This window comes from Lytechinus variegatus, chromosome 5 (assembly GCF_018143015.1).
Source record: "Lytechinus variegatus isolate NC3 chromosome 5, Lvar_3.0, whole genome shotgun sequence".
NCBI lineage: Eukaryota > Metazoa > Echinodermata > Echinoidea > Temnopleuroida > Toxopneustidae > Lytechinus > Lytechinus variegatus.
The window spans coordinates 25,608,222-25,627,733 of record NC_054744.1 but is presented as its reverse complement, the minus strand read 5'-3'; the positions used below and the strand labels follow the sequence as shown (position 1 = coordinate 25,627,733).

Below are 19,512 nucleotides of genomic sequence, written 5' to 3'. Positions count from 1 at the left end.
TAAAAAATGATTATTTAGTGCTTCAAAAATTGAAATATACGGTGACCGGAAACACCATCTTAATTTCATCCCATACCTTTATGTGTAGTATTTAGGTGTCTATAAGACGCCTATTTACAAAATCGGGGTTTGCCTTGTAGTTTTAGCTTTCCATTCTCAGTAATGGTTGTTTTCAGGGTTTATTAGTTCTAATACATGCACTTGCACACATGTTTCATCTTGGTTTGAGAATTTTTTAAATTGGCTGCTCACAAAGTTAAACAATACCTTTAAGGAATCCGAATCGAAGCCGATCGATTATACGTAGTTCGGAATGATGTAATAACTTGATCGGTCTGGAATCGGTTTTTGTCTGTGTGACTGACCTTTCCTTGCTAACCATACACGATGTGTATATACACGAGCCTTTGGGGCTTTTGGCAACGGTCTGGTCAGTCGTGATGATTAGGATATCAGCAATCAAAGACTATTAGGACGTCTGAATGTCTCCTAATCGCATTTCACGGGGAGGGGTGAACATTCCAAATTATGGCCATGTATCTGGAGGGGTTAAACATTTCTGATGATGGGACGACATCACAATCATTTAACTTAGGAGGTCATGACCTCCTTGTCATATGTATTGTGAAATCATGATCATACCAATCTCATCAAACTGGCAAAATATCACACCAAATACTGAAAATCAAAGAAATAAAATAGGTTGGTGGCATTATGTGTCACAAACTGCTAAACACAATTTTGAACTAGACTTCTTTTCACACTTCAACCATAGTATGCTAGAACATCAAATATGATCTGTTTATATTTTTGTCAATCTGATTTACCACATCATATCTTTGTTATATAAACCCTTTATCGGCGGAATATACAAACTTATTTAAAATATATAATTTTCTTAATTGGTACAATTAATACGCCCTATACACACAAATGTTATTTGAGTTTGAAAATCATTTTTAACTCGCATTCAAACCAGTCTCCTCACACAATGTTTTGGGGAATAGACTCGAACCATGAATATACTTTCTAGGCCTTTCATATTAAAGAGAGATGATAGCGCAAAATTCAAATCTTTTAACGCTTTTGAAGATGATTCCAGAGATACAGACGATAAAAATCTAGGATTTCGCTGAATGGTGTTGAGACATTCAACACAGAAACAGATATGCTTTACAGATAAAGGTTGAAAACAGATCCAGACAGATAGGACCCGCTGACTGAGGCAAATTCAAATAAATAAATAAATAAAAAGTCTAAAAAAGAAAAAGCCGTGAAATTAATTCTTTGTTCTTGTCCAAGATGTAGGCATATGTACGTGAAAACACCCAATTATTGTTAAAAGAGGGATGGATGTGCATACATTCAATTCATTCAATTAAGCGTTTATTTTATTCTGATTGGCATTACACAGGCTACATCCAATTTCACATGAAACAAAACAAATATATTACAGAAATATAATGATAAATGTAAATACAATATGTAATTTATTACATATTTGTTTGTAATAACTAAATGGTCAGCTATGCATCTCCTTTGAATCTATCATTCCATTAAGTTCTTTTTATTTATTTGATACATTGCAACATTGATGAGATTATTGCACATTTATATTTACTCATTAATAGGTAATAAATCTGCCAATGCTTGATCTATAATAAGATTTTTGATGACCTCCCGAATATGATTTTCTTTTGTTCTACCGATTTCATTTTGCATTCTTCTGTTTTTTTATGCAATATTTGATTGAATGCGATTTAGATTCGTCATAATGAAAACCTTTGTGTAATTTGATATACTATGTATTGAATGATTGTTTTCTAATTACATGTATGTACTCTTTGTAAAATATCCTTGTATGTTCTCATATTTTGTAAACATGTGTATTTCAGCCACTGGCTGCCAAGCATGCATATATTGCCAATAAACCATTACTATACTATACTATACAAAAACCCCAGAAAGCAGCAGGTGCTTTATTGAGTCGGCTGTAAGATTAACAACAAAAGACCAAAAGAAAAGGATGATAATTATGTACATCATGTATTTGTGTTAGTAACATTGTATTAACTGTACACAGTATTAACTCTTATTTCACCCAACAAAATGTGAGTTTTACCCTTTCAAAATAACGTAGAGTGTACTATTTTATCAACGCGATGCTGTTATGTGGTATATTGGACGTGAGCCTATATACACCACCTTTTAAAACCTTACCATTCTCAGTTCAATTTGTTGCAAGTTCGGATGATGAAAACAAGACTATGGAAAAGAAAAATGACCTTACTGAAAATTACTGTCATCACTTTGGCCAGGGTATAACACCTGTTAATTAATCATTATTATTGGCTCATTCAGAAGCTACGTAGTCCTATTACTGGTGAGCCTGACTTTAGTAAGGTAGATATCCCTGGACCCTTACAGAAATTGACCACAGAGCGTGTGTAGGCTATTACTATCAGTGTAGACTCTCATGAGAGCGAGCAATGAATTGGCGCCTTCTAACCTAATAAGGAAATAAGGATTTCCCTCCAAGAAAACCGAACTTTCCTGATCGCCAACAGACCAGGTTTTGTGACGTTATAATAACTGTCATTCTTCCAGTTGTATTGCATATATTTGAATTGTTTAGTCAAACTTTAGTCACTGTTCAAAAGTAACATAATGACTAATCTTGTGCACTGAATCAGACATTAAAGGAAATGTGAGCCAATTGTATAATTACTGCCAAAAAACATCTAAACGCAAAAAATAATAATAATGAAAAATATCAGATGAAAATGATAGAGTAATAGGGAATGAGAAATGAAAAATGACATTTAAAGGAAAAATAATGAAACTAATAGATATGATTTAAAGGAACTTGTCAAAGAAGGAAACAAAGGACATTTACGATACATGGTTAAGAAGATCTTTATCTATCAAATCCTGAAAACGCATTATACAAAAAACCTTCCAGAATATTTGAAAATATTATGCTTCAACAAAGACTTATCATTTTGGTTGCGTTAACAATTGCAACTTGAATATATACAATATACATTATTATCAACGGCATACGTGGAAAGATTTGGAACAACTTGGCAGACATTTATCTGCACAAATCTTATTTCCATTCTATTTCCGAAATCATGTCACAAACTATGTCTTAATGTAATACATATATGGGCGTTGACTTTCCGTCACCCAGTCTGGGTTGTAGGTTCTGACCATATCTTTATGGACACACTTCAAAACCCTAGCCAGAGTGTGTTCTCTTTAAAAATCAGTAGGCCTATATGAATTATGTAATTTATTTCATTTCATTAACTTCATTCGATAAAGGATATAGGTGCAGTTTACATAGCGACGATGCAAAGTATCATTGCGAATTGCATATTATGATAAGTAGCATTTTGCATAGTTTGAGAGAATTGCGTGGTTTTTTTTTCTTATAAAAGTTATTGTACTTTTCAGTCGATCACAAGTTTATTATTCATTCGGCATATTAGGTATCCATGCACAGACGATGTTAATTGAAAGCATAAATTAGTACAACGATCTCATCTGAGGTTCGAAAGAAATGAGAATTGAAGATAAACTTGCAAGACTTCCGTTCGGCTCCAACTTGCTTTAAAGGACAAGTCCACCCCAACAAAAACTTGATTTGAATAAAAAGAGAAAAAAACATCAAGCATGACACTGAAAATTTCATCAAAATTGGATGTAAAATAAGAAAGTTATGGCATTTTAAAGTTTCGCTTATTTTCAACAAAATGGCTATATGAACGAGCCAGTTACATCCAAATGAGAGAGTTGATGACATCACTCACTATTTCTTTTGCATTTTATTATATGAAATATGAAATATTTTGATTTTCTCGTCATTGTCATGTGAAATGAAGTTTCATCCCTCCCTTAACACGTGGAATTCCATTATTTTAACATTTTGTGCTTCAGGCAAGGAGGTCCTAATCGTCAAATTCATAAAAATTGAAATATTGTATAATTCAAACAATAAAAAAAACAAAAGAAATAGTGAGTAGGTGATATCATCGACTCTCTCATTTGGATGTAACTGGCTCGTTCATATAACTATTTTGTTGAAAATAAGCGAAACTTTGAAATGTCATAACTTTTTTATTTTACATCCGATTTTGATGAAATTTTCAGCTTTGTGCTTGTCTGATTTTTCTCTATTGATTCAAATCAACATTTTTCTGAGGTGGACTTGACCTTTAATGGCTGATCGTAAAATCACTCCAATGGCGTAACCATTATCAAGAATTGACTGTAACATTATTTTATTATTATTACATTATTATCTCAAAAGTTATATTTAAGACTAGCCATTTATAACACGGCAGATGCTAAAGAGGTGACACAAATTTGCGGCGGAAGTTGTAACACACACACACCCTCACTAAGAAAAGGGGCTCGAATTTGAACCCTATTTAGCATCCCAAGGGCCCGCCCAAGGGGTGCTAACGAGTGCGATCATGCCTATTTGTTCACCTTTGAGAGTGTATGCACGGTCAATGCGAGATTACTTAAAATGAATATGGATGTTACCACCGTATTTTTGATGGATTTTCTTTCCTTTTTATATTTTCAGCGGAAGTTGTTTCTGAATATATCAACGTCGACATCGTACCTCAGAACGTTACTGGACCGGGTGGTCGAACATCATGGAATCTGTTTGCAAGGGTCGACTGGCGACGACCGGCAGGTAAACTTTGATGGTATTTCCCATTCGTATATATTCATGAGTCAATGTTAGGTGACTTTTGGCATTCCATATTAGATATTCATCACACTAAGAATTTTTTTTTTTTTTTTTACATCATTCAATTGCAACACTGGGAATACCTTTTTGAATACGGCGGCCGTACGAGTCGAAATCAGCCGTTTTAACATTTGTTTTGTACCAGCTACAGATAGCATGGATATATGTGGTTTGAGTAAGAATGAATAAAACTGTTGTTTTGGACTCGCAGTACGGCCATCGTAAGGGAATTGTGACTGCATGGGACATTAACCTGTAATTTTTACATTTTGAACGCGCATATTGATGAACCCTCTGTTGCACCTTTTCGAGTGCAATTGGGTATTTGAGGTCACGATCGGGAAATAGGGGGCATTTTGCACCTCTTTCAATAAAGGTGAACGATTGCACCAAAAAAGGTGCTGGCAGTGTTGCTTTTAGGTTGTGCACTTCGACCTTTCTTTTTCAAAGTGTGACGAGTCACCTCTATCGACCTTCCTTTGCAACCACAAAATAATTGTGCCAGGATCGAGAGAGGAGTTCTGAGATAATTCCGTGGATTGAGTAATACATTCACCTTTAAAATCAATGATAAAGCAAACCACAAAATCATTTTCAATTTTGCAATTCGAGAGAGCTAAAGGGTGTGACGCCAAATCGTTGATGAATAATTTCTGTCTCCAATGCCCTAAAACAAAAAAAAGTCAGTCCTGAAAATATGTGGATACACCTCTCATTTATTTGACATTGTCAGAACCCGGCCCAGTGAATAATAACGCTAATCCAAATGAAAAACCATATTTTGCCCATCCTGTAAACTCAATATCGTCATGAAATAGCCTTCAAAGATTATATTGGTTTTCTTTCATATTTGTTTCCTTCTCATTAAATCACAAACGACTTGAATTATAGCAATGCACTGTAAATATCATTACATCATTATCTTCTATTCCATTCCCTTCTCAGGATTGGAGCCAGATGATATGTACGTCTTGAAATTAGCAAGTTTTGATGGTATGATGGCAGGAGAAAGTGTATTCAGTGATCCGTGTCTTGTTGGTAACGAAGAGATTCTGGTGGTAAGGAAACCCAACAATTACTATTCTCTGTCTTCCCCTTCATAATTATTTCCCTTACTCCGAATCAATAAATTTCAATAATTGTTCATTTTAGTTCTTTAAGCAAAAGTTCGATGCGGTTTTTTTTTAAGAGCACCTCCAAAATATATTCATTTTCCCTAAAAATGCATAATTGATTCTCATTAAATGTCGGCCATGACTACATTTTGCTTAAAAGAAAACCCCGAAAAGCAACCACCTAAAAATACGACTGTCCACCAATGTTTTAGTAGGTCCATGGTCCACCCAACTCTAAATTTGTAGATGGTTGTAATAGAAAAAAAATGAATACGTACGAATGAAAAGTATTTTAATGGGGTTCGAAAATCAATTTGAATAATCCCTAAATGTGACTGTCCTGTCACTCCGGAATATTGTTGCATAAAAATTGAATGAGATAGTGAACTACTGATGATCTATTTCCTCCTATTTTCTTTCTTATCCCCTCAAAGTCAACAGAAGAGCATATTTTCAACAACCTGAGTTTCGGACAACTTTATGAACTCGAGGTAAGCCTAATAAATCCCATGATTATTTGACGTCTATATTAAAGGGGAATGAAACCTTTGGAACAAATAGGCTTTTGTAGAAACAGAAAAATCATAGAATAAGAATAAAGAAAGTTTGAGAAAAATCGGACAAATAGTGAGAAAGTTATGAGCATTTGAATATTGCAATCACTAATGCTATGGTGATCCTCACATTGGCAATGCAACAAGGATGTGTGATGTCACTGATGAACAACTTTCCCTTTGGTGGACTATAAAATACCCTCAAAATGTCTCTTTTTGCCTTTTCTTATGATGATACAAACTCTTTATCCATGATGTATTCTTAAAAAATATGTATTACATGCCCTCATGTAAACAGAACACATTATTTATGGATAGATGTGATAAAAGAGGCAATTCTAGTGAAATATATACTAAAGTAATGGGAGAGTTGTTCACAAGTGACATCACACATCTTTGTCGCATTGCCAATTTGCTATCTCCATAGCATTATTCATCGCAATATTCAAATGCTCATAACTTTCTCATTATTTGTCCGATTTTCTCAAACTTTCGTTGATCTGTTTCTTTGATTTTTCTTTTTTCACACAAGCTATCTTGTTCCAATGGTTCTAAAGGTATTTCGTTCTCAAAGTTTGAATTCTTTGTCGAAGCAAATTAAATAGTATGTCATGAAACATGTATTGTGTGAAAGATGCAGAATGAAAAAGTGCGAATTTTGAGTGTAACTTAGGCGTAGCACCCTTTAAATGCAACTCTGGAAGCTTTACACCTTAGATCGGATCAGCCATCAAATTCAAATTCTCACAACGAATCATTCAATGAACTGAATAGAAATATGAAATAACAACAGTCTCTACATTTTTTGTTGTAAAACATGAACTACAAAATCATAGTCTAATAAAACTGAACTTGGGACTTTGGGGGCTATGAGGAATTACAATTGATTCCAATTTATATACAGGCCTACCATCAAGAAAATAGGCCTTTCTCTGAAACGTTTGTTCTCAAGGTTGTCTCGTCATGACCTATTTGGATATCTGTATACTGAGTAATTTTGGCTCAACTGACTCAAGTCTTTACTCATGAGGAACCTTATACATTATTGTCTATAATGTATCAATATTGAGACAAATTTAAAGGGTTTGATTGCAAGAACATAGAGTTGTGTGGCTCTTTATTTATATACTTTTATTATTCAAAGGCAAAACGAAAAAACCCGAGATTGAGTCCGGTGCAGACGTACGAGCTGGACGGGAGGGGGGTGGGCTGGGTCATTGAAAATGCGTGTTATACTTATATAATTATCTGTCAGCTTCCAACTTTGCCACGGCCCATGGGTTTTGTACATGGAATGTCATACACAACCATCTTCTAAAGTTTCCCATTGTCATGTGCCATTAAAACGATGTCAGCCTTCCATTTCAATCGAAATCCAGAAAGCATTAAAATGTACGACAATGAACATTATCTCTCCTGAGACTTTCTTTATGTAAACATAGATATGTTTTAACGGGGCAATCATTGTGGCAATAATGGATCCCTATGGGCTTGGGAACGTGTAACCTCTCACACCTTCGAGGCTAGAAATGACTCGTGTAAACATGTCAAAAACGTCATCTCTCTCTATTCTACTCTTTCGCCTCTCTTTACATCTCCAATCTGACATTTTCCCACCACATGATGTCATTTCATCACATCATTTTCTTTCAGCAATGGCGTAATGAGGCAAAAGTTCTTAGGTGACGGACCGTAGGATACGATTCATTATTCGGAAATTTTGGAGCGATCAAAGTGCGCGAGCCCAAAATCAATTAAAAGAAAATAATCAAAGATCAAATACATTTGATTCAAATGAACATGATGCCAGAGAAAAACGTGTTGAAAATCAATAATTAAAATGTTGAAAATGCAATAAATTAAATTGGATTCTAAATTACAACTTTGTAATTCATTTCTTTTTTTGTGGGGGGGGGGGGGGCGGCAGCCAAATTCTCACAGCATTAGGCATATGCCAGTGACCTTGAGTGGTCAAACGGGAAATATTTTTTTTGTTCCTTTGCTCAACGAGGGTCCATGTCGAGGCATACAGGAAGCCGAGCATTTAAGAGAAACTTGCCCTCGCCATGGCTCAAAAACCACCGGCAAATGTACCCAACACTTACTTCTATAAACATGATAAATTCAGATTGATTGTGGCAGAATCAAGCAGACATACTTTTTTACTATTTTTGGTGAAGTTGCTATAGTAGGTAGGCCTATATATAGTTAATGATTCATTTGACAAACAGGGATGAATTATGAAGGAACTATATTGAAATCCCGATTACCATCCCCATTTGCACCCGCACCCCCCCCCCCCTTTACCGCCCCTCTCCCTCGGCAATGCTCCGTGAAAATCCCCTCTCTCCCACTCCCGAATGGTCCGGGTGAATGATTAACTGTCGTTAAACTATGCAACGCCAAATAGTTTCATATTAAACTTTCTTTGTAATTTCATGTGATTATGACATGGGAATAGAGGTGGTTTCTTTATATCGTCATCCAGCTCGAATCGTATAATGTTTATGAGGTCATTATGATTAAACAAATCATACCCTTGTTATTCGAACGTTTGCAATATCTTCCCCCTCTTGAGAACTATTCCACCGAATCAGAGCAGGTGCTTCTGGCATAAACAGATGATTACGACGCGATATCGAAGGCCGATAGGGTTCCCCTGGTATCGAGGAGGACGACGACCTCCTGGGCGACACACGACATTGGTTGATCCAGTTTGGGGTTGGGCGGGGACTCGCCCCTAAATGACCCACCCACCAGTGTTATGATTTTTAAGAGAGAGTTTTGAATTGAATTGAATTGAATTTATTACCAAATATTACTGTCAGGTACAATTACAAGGAATAGTACATCACATATAAACAAAACATTTGGTAATTGGAGCTAACATAATAGCAAGATGCTAATCGAGGTTAGCCCCAAATAATGTCATTATCATAGTTTAAACAATAAATATAACTAAATCTCAATATTGTACAACAAATTCAATACTAATTATACTTGTTACTGTTGCAGAAAGTTTCGATCATTTTCAGTGAACATATTTACACTATTTATAAAAAAAATCTTAATTATTCACAAAAGCTTTACATAGAATTATTTGTTTTCAGGCAGTATTTTACCATATCAAATTAATTATAATCTTCCAGTAGCATTAATTTTAACGATTTGCTAAATGTCTTACGACTGGGGGTGTTTCTAATATTACTTGGCAGGAGATTCCATAAAGTAGGACCAGAAAATGAAATTGATTGTTTTCCCAAATTGGTATTATTTTTCTCTAAATGACCCACCCACCAGTGTTATGATTTTTAAGAGAGAGTCCCAGAGAGTAGAGTCTGTATCTGAGTTTTTGTCAGACGTGTATCAATCAGATATGTTTATTTACGTCTGGGACCGACCTTTAACGTCACCATCCGAAAGACGTGACCGGGGCTCGAACCTCGAACCTCTGCATCAATTTGTAACTTCCCCACATAGCTTGGATTACAGGCGCACGCCACAACGCCCAGTAGAGAAGGACCTGAGTCACCACCCCATGGTGGCGTTTTAAAATATAGTGATAATCATCATTTTTAATTGTCATTTTCTTCTGTGACAGTGACGTCATTACTTGGCAACGAGCCCTTTTTTCTCTCTCTCTACTTTTTTTTTACATTGTTTTAGTAAATTTTCTGGGCCTCTATATTACGAAATCATGGGTCCTTCAGAGACAGACAATGACATCAAGTGCAAAGCGGTGTCGAATCTCTCTATTTTTTTTTTTGGGGGGGGGGTAAAAAAGAATGGGTGATATGATAAATCATAATTACCCTAGAATGAGGAGAATTAATTTGATGAAAATAGAATTTTAAAAAAAGCATCTCGCAAACTTCAATTTAAAAAGAAAGAGGGAAAAAGACAAAAAATGACAAAAACAAGAACAACAACAACAAGCAAAAAGAGGAAATAACCGCAGGAAATTGACATTGAGCAAGTTAAACATGTTTGTAGAGATGTGGTGGGAGCAAATGTTGTTTATAGGGATTGATGTCTCTTGTATCTGGAAACCAGAGAGATGGAGAGGAACCTCAGGTATCAATTCAAAATGTGACGTTTAAAAGTGCATTTTCTTCCAAATACACCCATCCAATACAGCTTATTTGTTGCTACCTGTCACGTGCAACATACTAATCATAGCATTCTTGATTCCATTTGTTGTTTTGATGAAATAGGGGGGGGGGGGGGACAAACACTAAGAACGCGTAGGTTGAGACGACTATAGACGGATGCCATTGACATTCAGGTAGAACAATGAAACGACAAAGATAATCAGCTCAAGACCCTGACAAAAAAAGAAAATCGCGAAAGGCTACGCACTATATCGCAATGAATTTCATGACCTACTTCAATACGAGCAACATTACTCTCATAAAAATTAAACTAAGGCGTTTTTTTAATGTAAAAATCTTTATAAAGTTATGCACGTTATACTATCGACTACTGATGAAGTGCTAGAATGTAAGCCCATACCTTTCCATGATAGTTTAAGATAATATGATATACATTGTATCATAGCTTGCACTTATTTAAGGGATTTATCAACATCTTCATATTTCATCAGATATAAACTGATGAGACTAAAATGTTTTAGCAACCTTCCTCGGCATGCCATAGTCCAGTCATTCAAAAGGTTCGTGTGTAAAGTCATACATAACTCGCTGAACATCTTTGTGACCCCCCCCCCCTTGATGGCAAAGACTGATATTTTTGTATTCTTGCTGAGCACTCTGAGAAAGTGGGGGGGGGGGCTTAATTGGATACTAAATATTTCTATTGATATCACCCTTATTATATGGCCTGTGACTTTTTTTAAATTATTTTTTCCATATCAAGATTCATCTATTCCGTCCTGGAAGACAGCAAAAATCTTTAATGGGAGCTATCACAGCGTTCCAGACACCAGGTTTGTGTAATCATGGCGTATGTGTAATCATGGAGTATTTTTTTATTTAAAAAAAGAAGGGGTGGGGCTGTTGCAACGTCCTCTTATCATTTTCCATCAATACTCGAAGTGTTTCATTCACCATGCTTGATATGCGAACTGAGGTATGATGCATCATATGACATTTCTCGTCTTTTGAAAACTGAGGGGCACGAACCCTCATAATATTCTTAATCCTGAGGATGGGGGGGGGGGTGGTCCTGTCTGCCACTACGTGATGCTTCACTTGTAATTAGCAATCGTTATCCTTTATTTGTTCATGTTCACGCTTTAACCAAATACAAATGTGCCAATTCTGTTAAAAAAAGTAATCTTTCTATTTAATGTTGAAAATACTGAAATATTTGGTCAGTTATAAATAGCTCTAGGCAGGTATGATGAAAGGAGGGAAGGACCATAAAATCATGATGACGGAAATATCTGACAGAATAAACGACAGGCAAATCTTTGACAAATGTCATGAAAATAATTGCAAGGCCGCGTCACTCTTCTCATAGACCAGCTATTCCAACCCCTTCCCCAACATCAAATTCATAGATAATGATTATCTCAATTTTAGTATAATGTTGCTGTCATTTCAGATTTCTTTTTTTTTTGAAAAAAAAGAGAAAGTGAAGATTTCAAAACACAATGGGGCCCAATTTGTAATGAGTTAGACATTTCCGTATTCGTCATGGAAAATAAGTTGTAAATGCCAATATTGCATTGCTTGATAACTCACGTGTCACAATTATGTGATACGTATGCGTTTTCACTGTAATCTTTTTATGTTTATTTATGGTATTTATTTGCTATTTATGCTAATCATTCGTTGTCGCATGATTTTTATACGATTGATTTACATAAATGGTGTTTACTTGACATGAAAATAAAATTCAAATATCTCGTTAAACAGGAAAGAGACATCGGAACTCCAATTTACCTTTATTAAGCAAACTATTTTTTTTTCATATCGTAGAGTGCCTTCAGGTTACGGGTGATATGGACTACTGCATGAATCGAGGTAAGATAAGAATTCTCAAAAAATATAATCTTGTTAGTTTTTTCCCCCATAAAAACAACTATATAATTGTTTTAGGAATAATGCATCGAAAACATTCAATGAAATAAAAAAGAGTGTTTTTCTCTCTTTGTAGGTCCATGTTTGATCCATCTCGAATCACAGTGTTCCGACATGGAGATGCTATTCTGTTTGCTTGTTTGTATTTATTTCCATACAAAAGAATAAAATATATACATGATACACATCATATGGAGGATGGCCCATTTCAGCGGTAGTAACAGAATACCACTGTTCTTCCATGGGGTCCTCTGAATAATATATCCATGGTTCCAAAGTGATTGGCATTGGACACACACACCAAGCAGTTAGAATAAATTACAACCCTTTTAAGAACGTCATAAAAGTCCAAATAAAATCAGTTGTGGTCTTAAACGTCAGTTTTATGCCGTGCATTGGTTTTATAATGCATGTATTATTTTCATAATGATAGTAATCATGACAAAAGGTCCATCTATTAAACCATGTCCATGATTATACAAGGTTATTGCAAAGCCGGATGATTTTTTTTAGTTGGTTCTTACCGCATTTACGTGGCAGACAATAGGAGCCTTGTTCGCAGTGTAGACGTTCGTAGATGTTTTAAACATCACCCTCAAGTTTCTGACTTTTTTGGGGGGAAATGTTAAAGGCTGGTCATTCTATATAATGTTAAAAAGGCATCACTATGTAAAGTGAATGGTGTAATCAATTGAATAAAAAATGGAATTTAGAAATTGAAGATGTTTTTTTGCAAGTGTTCATGCAAAGAAACATCTTAAATTTCTAAATTTCCCTTTACTTCAATTTGTTACATTTTCGCTGAAATAAAAGACGCAAAATTCAAACTCTTGCCATTCTGAACATAATTTTAGGGATATTCTTTATTTCCACTGTTGGAGGTAAGATGTTCGGACAATTTTAATCTTTAAATTATCTGTAACTGTTCCCAGTGCAGTGTATGGGTAAATCGTACTATTATCAAAGTTTAGATGGCAAACATTACTGGACAGTACTTACTTCCGATCGTAAGATTGGTCATAATTGATCCGTTCTGTCATGTTTATAAGGTACTGTTCTAGGAAATTACATTCCTGGTTTGAACTTTATCACCCCCCAAAAAATGAATATATAAATGTAATAATAACTCATGAAAGCATAAGTCCGCATTCTCTCATTCTTGATATGAATTTGCTTTATTACGACAGTCTTTGTTCAGTACTCTGGCGCCCCCATCGACCCCCACGTGAACAGTCTCTGTCGCAACAGTTCAACTCGTCTCCTTCGAGTCTCTCTCTCCTGGCTCCCACCCTTTCAAGTCAACGGCAACATCTTCCTGTACTCCATAGACTACGGTGTGGTGGTGACCCCTGCCCCGGATGTAGTCGTGGAACCTCCTTCAATGTCATTTCTAACATTGAATATTTTCCCGCCAACTCACGCGAATGGGACAAATCAGACGGTGAGATATAAATGACGACGACAACAACAACAACCACAACAAAAACACAAAACGACATAACAAAACATTCCAAATACCCTTTACATTTTTCTCTGGGATAATCATGGCTATGTAGGCTTTGTGAGGAAAATATGATTTACATCTAAAAGATTTCGAAACCATGACGATTTGGTACCAGTACCAGTCCACATAGTAAAGTACAGTAAGGTCTGATTACATTGGATTAAAGAAAACAACAAATATTTAAAAATCTGATATAACTTTAGAAAACTGCTCACCTATATGGTTGTTTGCAAAAATATTTGAATCTTTGAATTCTATCTTCTCCCATTCCTGATAAAATATATTTACACAGCCATTAGTTAGATGAATAAATAAATAAATGAATGCTCAAAACAAATGACGATATGAATGCCTGAATTCAAAACAATATTAATCTATTATGTTTCATTCCCAGGACTTCCGAATGTCTACAATGCTTCAAGGTCTAGAAGAAGGAAAGTTATATTACGTCAAAGTAAGTACCACTTGTTCAGACATAATAATCGTGTGGTAGATGTTCTTTTTAGGGGGGGGGGGAGATGGGAACAGAATGTTTGTTTATTTCGCATTCTCACTTTTTCCTAATAAAAAATTATAAATTACGAGGATCTACTAAAAGCTTTTTGTAGACAATGGGGATAAGGTGAAGTCTTGGGCGTATATGTTTAATATTTTCAAGTATATTATATTTTTTAACTTATGGGGAGCATTTCATCAATATTACTTTGTTGTCTGACAAGTTTTCAGATTTGACAACCTTCCTTGAATTCAATTGTCTGAGAAGCTCTATTATTATGGTAACCGTCTTATAAACAGGACTTCCCGGATCCGGATAAAAATATTCGACAACTTTCACGAAACGCAGCCGCTCCCCTGTCATTTCCCGTCTTAAAGAGCATAAAGCTTTTTATTACGTCAAAGTAAAATATTCCATGAAAACAACCCAAAGTAGCAATGTTTTCCATTTACTCTTAGAATAATGTTCTCTTGTCTAGATAACACCCATTGTTGATTCGCCGGTTGACGGGGGTAAATACCCCGGTGATGAGGTTGAGCTGACGTTCCTTACGGCAAACTGGACAGATCCAATGGGCGAGACGACAGGTAAGTCGCCATTCTCCAGATCATCGGCTATGAATGCCTGGGCATGAGGTTTGAATAAATTAAAATATCAGGATTTGAATAAATCAATGCTTTTATGGCGAAGATTCAAGGCATGGACCTATAAAGATTACTTAACACATTGAGACAATTCTAATTTATTCAGATTATGACATTCCCCCTTGAAAACTTACTAAGATATTAAAGACCTGTCGTTGATTCAGAAGAAATTATTATGTTCGTCATTTTTTTTACTTTCATAGAAATAAACCTTGCCACTCCACTCTGTGAGTTCCTAGATGAACCGACGCTTGTACCAACTGAAAATAATACATTCACGGACAACCCTACGACAGAGACGATGACCACGTCAGCGCCGCCACCAACGATCACGTTCGACAAGACGACGTGGACGGCGATGTCGACCGCGACCACGCCAGCTAGACTTCCGCCGAACTCTATGGAGCCGGCACACATCGCCCTCATCGTAATATTTTCGATACTCATCATCCTCGTCGTCGTCGTCTTCATCGTCATAACGATCAGGATGGCGAAGACCGGTCATGTGACTAAATTACCGCAGCTATCACAAATACCCGCCATGTGCAAACGGCAGAGCCACTCGGACGGAGCCGAGAAGAAAAAAGACTTGAGTATGATAGAAAAAGGGGTGAAGACGGTCGATGAGAAAAAGCCCAAACAAACGAAAAGCAAAGCAAACGGAACTGCGAAGTCATCGAAATAACATTGCCGACCGTTTCTCCTGAATCTTGCGGCAACATAAACTTTTACGTCATATATTTCTGAATTCATGATCAAGACTTTATTGAAGACTCTATATAAATGAATTGAATGCTAATGACTCTGATCAGAGCAAGTATGCAAGATTATTGTCTTCCTGGATGATTTCCGATGTTTTTTTGAACTGTGATGAACACCTTCGACCGATCAACATAGACTTTCCTGTTTGTGATTTTCTGAATTAAAATTTTGATATTCATCTTGAGGTCTTCCTAATGTCATTGTGAATGATAAACAAATCAGGAAAATTATATAAAAGTAGGTTGTTTACATCACTTTATGAGTTGTGGCTATCAACAGCGACGAAGAAAATGATTCTTAAACTCGAGGGCATGCCCACGTCATGTCTTCAGAGCAAAACTAATAAAAACCATGTGCCGCGATTCTGTGCTTAAAAACTTAAATAATTATAGTAAATATATACATAGGGATGCAAGAAAATATTATATTTGCAACGAGCTCAACACACTGAATATCCCTAATTTGTGCCATTGGAAATCATTATGCTTTTTATAATATGAAACTCTCGTTATGAAAGACAATTCACATCATGTAGTTGATACACACAAATCACTCCATTTTCTGATTTTACCCCTCCCCCCTTCTTCCCCACCACGTCCCCACTCATTCACTCTTATTTCTTGCAGCATTCGTACTATAAAAAAACAAGGTCAACATGAATAACACTTGTTCGTACTGGCATTAAAATATTAAGTTAGCATTTAATTCGTATAAATTCACATTACCTGTACAATTGACTTTGTAAATATGTGACAAGTTATTTCTTCACTCTTTCAGCTTTGTCAGTATTTTGTATTCGTAGGTGCTATTTATGACTTTCTGTAAAAGCCTTTATGAGAATGTAAATATTGTTTTATAAGTGCAAAAAGGGGTTCTCCTTGGACGTTATGATCTGGATATTATAATCGTGTTACAGTGCTTAATGTTGTATATCTGAAAAACAATATTTCGGATAACACGATTAATGTCGTGCACTTACATTAATTACTCTTAACGGTGGTTAAGAATATTTGCAACCACTTATTTCATTCGTTTAAAGGGGAAGTTCACCCTGACAAAAAGTTTATTCTAAAAATAGCAGAAAAAATAATAAAAAATATTGCCGAAATTCATCATGTAATAAAAATTTTATTAGAATTTCAATTATTTGATTTGTGACGTCATATGCGAGCAGAATTCCTACACTAGCGAATGGTAAAAAATCAATGAAATGTCATTTTCTCAAAAAATTGAAAATGGTTTTCACTGTACCGTTTGTATATCAATAGACAAATCATTTCACACCCGATCATGAATAGAAAACAAAATTAAGTCATCAGGAACCATACAAAATTTGAAATTCATGCATTTTATATTACATAACACATGGGGCAGCTGCTCGTTTATGACGTCACAAATCCAAAACTTTGAACTCTAATAACTTTCTTACTCTTTAACGGATTTTCCTCAAACCTTCACCAATATTTTTTTACTATTTTTTCTGCTATTTTTACAACAAAGTTTTCTTCAGGGTGAACTTCCCCTTTAAAAGGTACTTGTAGGTTAAAACCGAATACATTTTTACGACGGCCGCAGAATGATTTATTTTAGGCATAGTGAACCCTTTCCTTCATGATAATACCAAAATACTAGAACAAATTATTGAGTTATAGCTCCATGAACAAATTAAGTGATGTGATAGATCAGCATTTCCGAGTGCATGTAACAATAATTCAGGCAGTACAGTTGTACTTTAAAACAGCGCCATCTATCGGTGAAATTTGTTAAAGAGATGCCCCTCCAGTTTGGAAATATTTATATCTCAATAAATAGAGTAAAATTCACAGAGTAAAGTGCTGAAAATTTGAACAAAATCGGATAACAACAAAGTTATTAAATGTTAAAGATTTGCATTATTCCGGTGAAACAGTTCTAGGCATGTCTTTATGAATATTCATTAGGTGGACTGATGATGTCATATCCCCACTTGTTCTTTTGGATTTTAGTATATGAAATTAGGTTTATTCAAAATTTTTCTACCAAGAACTAAAACAATTGTATTGACAACTGATTAAGTGCATTAGTTATTGATTGCCGCAATTTACACATTATCAAAAATGAAACATTTATGATTTCATGTAATAACATAAGAAAAATGAAAGTGGAGATGTGACATCATCAACCCACATAATGAATATTTCTGACGATGTGCATAAATTATAATTGTTTTCACAAAATTTTGATAAAATTTATATTTCAATAACTTCGTTAATTATCCGATTTTGATGAAATTTTCAGCATTTTGCTCCGTGAATTTTAGATATAAATTCTTTCAGCCCGGACCATTCCTTCCAAGAGGATTTATAAGATGCTAGATGCAGATCAGTCTGTGGGTGATAGGCACTCCACATTGAGTCACTGGACTAGAGATTTTTCGCAAATCGTCGTATGGAGGATTTGACAACAGAAGAAATGTTGTGAAATGCCCCTCATGACAAAGTACATCCATTAGTCTTTGTCGAAATTTGTGAATAAAAACAACTGTTTAGTCCTTGACTCTGGACAAATCTGCAAATTTTCGTCAGCTCAGAAATTTAGGACGAAACTGCTGTTCTGGTTCACCAATTTTTGACAAAGACCCCCAAGCTGTCCTTGTCATTCACTGTAAAAACTGTGGTGTTAAAACTGACACCAATTGGTGTTAATAGAGGACCACACCCTGAGGTGTTAAAATAACACCCTAGAGATTGAACATAACACCAAAGAGTGTTAATGTAACAACCATAGGTGTTGTAATAACACCTACAGGTGTAAAACTTACACCACCAATTTAACACCGGTGTAAAATAACTGGTGTGGCCCTCTATGTACACCGGTTAACACCACAGTTTTTGCTGTGTTGGCTTTTTGATATAGTTCCCGTGTCCTTGAGTCCTACGTACATCGCAGAGCAAAAAGTTCACACTAGACCCTTATCAGAAATTATTTACTACCGTAACTATGGAGATAGAACAATGCATCTCCAAGCGAGTGGTCAAATTAGGGAAACAATTTTTTTTTGTTGAAATTTTGAAATTTTGAAACCACAGGCGGGGTAGCAACTGCATTCCGTCTTCACGTTTTACATGATATCATTCATTTTGTAATTATATTTTCAACTTTCTATCGTGTTAGTTTAATAAAAATGTCCTTTTTTTCAATTGAGAATCCGAAGCAAATTCATCTACACGTTACCTGCAGGAAATATAGTGAGTTGATCGCAGTTTCTTTGTACATATCTATGTTGAATGTTCGTTGATTATAATTATGATTAAAACGTGTTGAATACTTTTTGTCTACAAGTCCTTTGTGTCGTATTTATTTTGTGTAGCTTACATTGCATTGATTGCAAGTCATTGGTTATTGTTTATTTTTTTTATTAACAGTTATCTCTTCGTGACAGCACGTCCACAGTGGAACACTTTTAAGTCGCATGTTTGACCGCCTCCCTATAAATTAGTTTGATAACTTCACTAACTATATTTACGCATTTCCATGAACATAAGTTTTGCTGAAAATCACGAATTATAAATAATCATCATCGTTGTTATTACACATGATTCTGTCGGCGTTTTTTCGTTATACTTTACTCTATATGAATACAGAC

General features: G+C 35.4%; 1 protein-coding gene across 1 annotated transcript in view; it reads left to right on the top strand.

The window, feature by feature from the left end:
• LOC121415813 overlaps positions 1 to 16,994 on the top strand; it is a 41,529-nt gene extending 24,535 nt beyond the window's left edge. Inside the window, exons 2-10 of the mRNA XM_041609149.1 lie at positions 4,598 to 4,711; positions 5,714 to 5,826; positions 6,318 to 6,374; positions 11,313 to 11,382; positions 12,380 to 12,424; positions 13,669 to 13,922; positions 14,380 to 14,439; positions 14,960 to 15,068; positions 15,329 to 16,994. Of these exons, the coding sequence (XP_041465083.1) occupies positions 4,598 to 4,711; positions 5,714 to 5,826; positions 6,318 to 6,374; positions 11,313 to 11,382; positions 12,380 to 12,424; positions 13,669 to 13,922; positions 14,380 to 14,439; positions 14,960 to 15,068; positions 15,329 to 15,810 (1,304 nt within the window). The 3' untranslated portion in view covers positions 15,811 to 16,994. The remainder of the gene's footprint in view (positions 1 to 4,597; positions 4,712 to 5,713; positions 5,827 to 6,317; positions 6,375 to 11,312; positions 11,383 to 12,379; positions 12,425 to 13,668; positions 13,923 to 14,379; positions 14,440 to 14,959; positions 15,069 to 15,328) is intronic.
• The last annotated feature ends 2,518 nt before the right edge of the window (positions 16,995 to 19,512 follow it).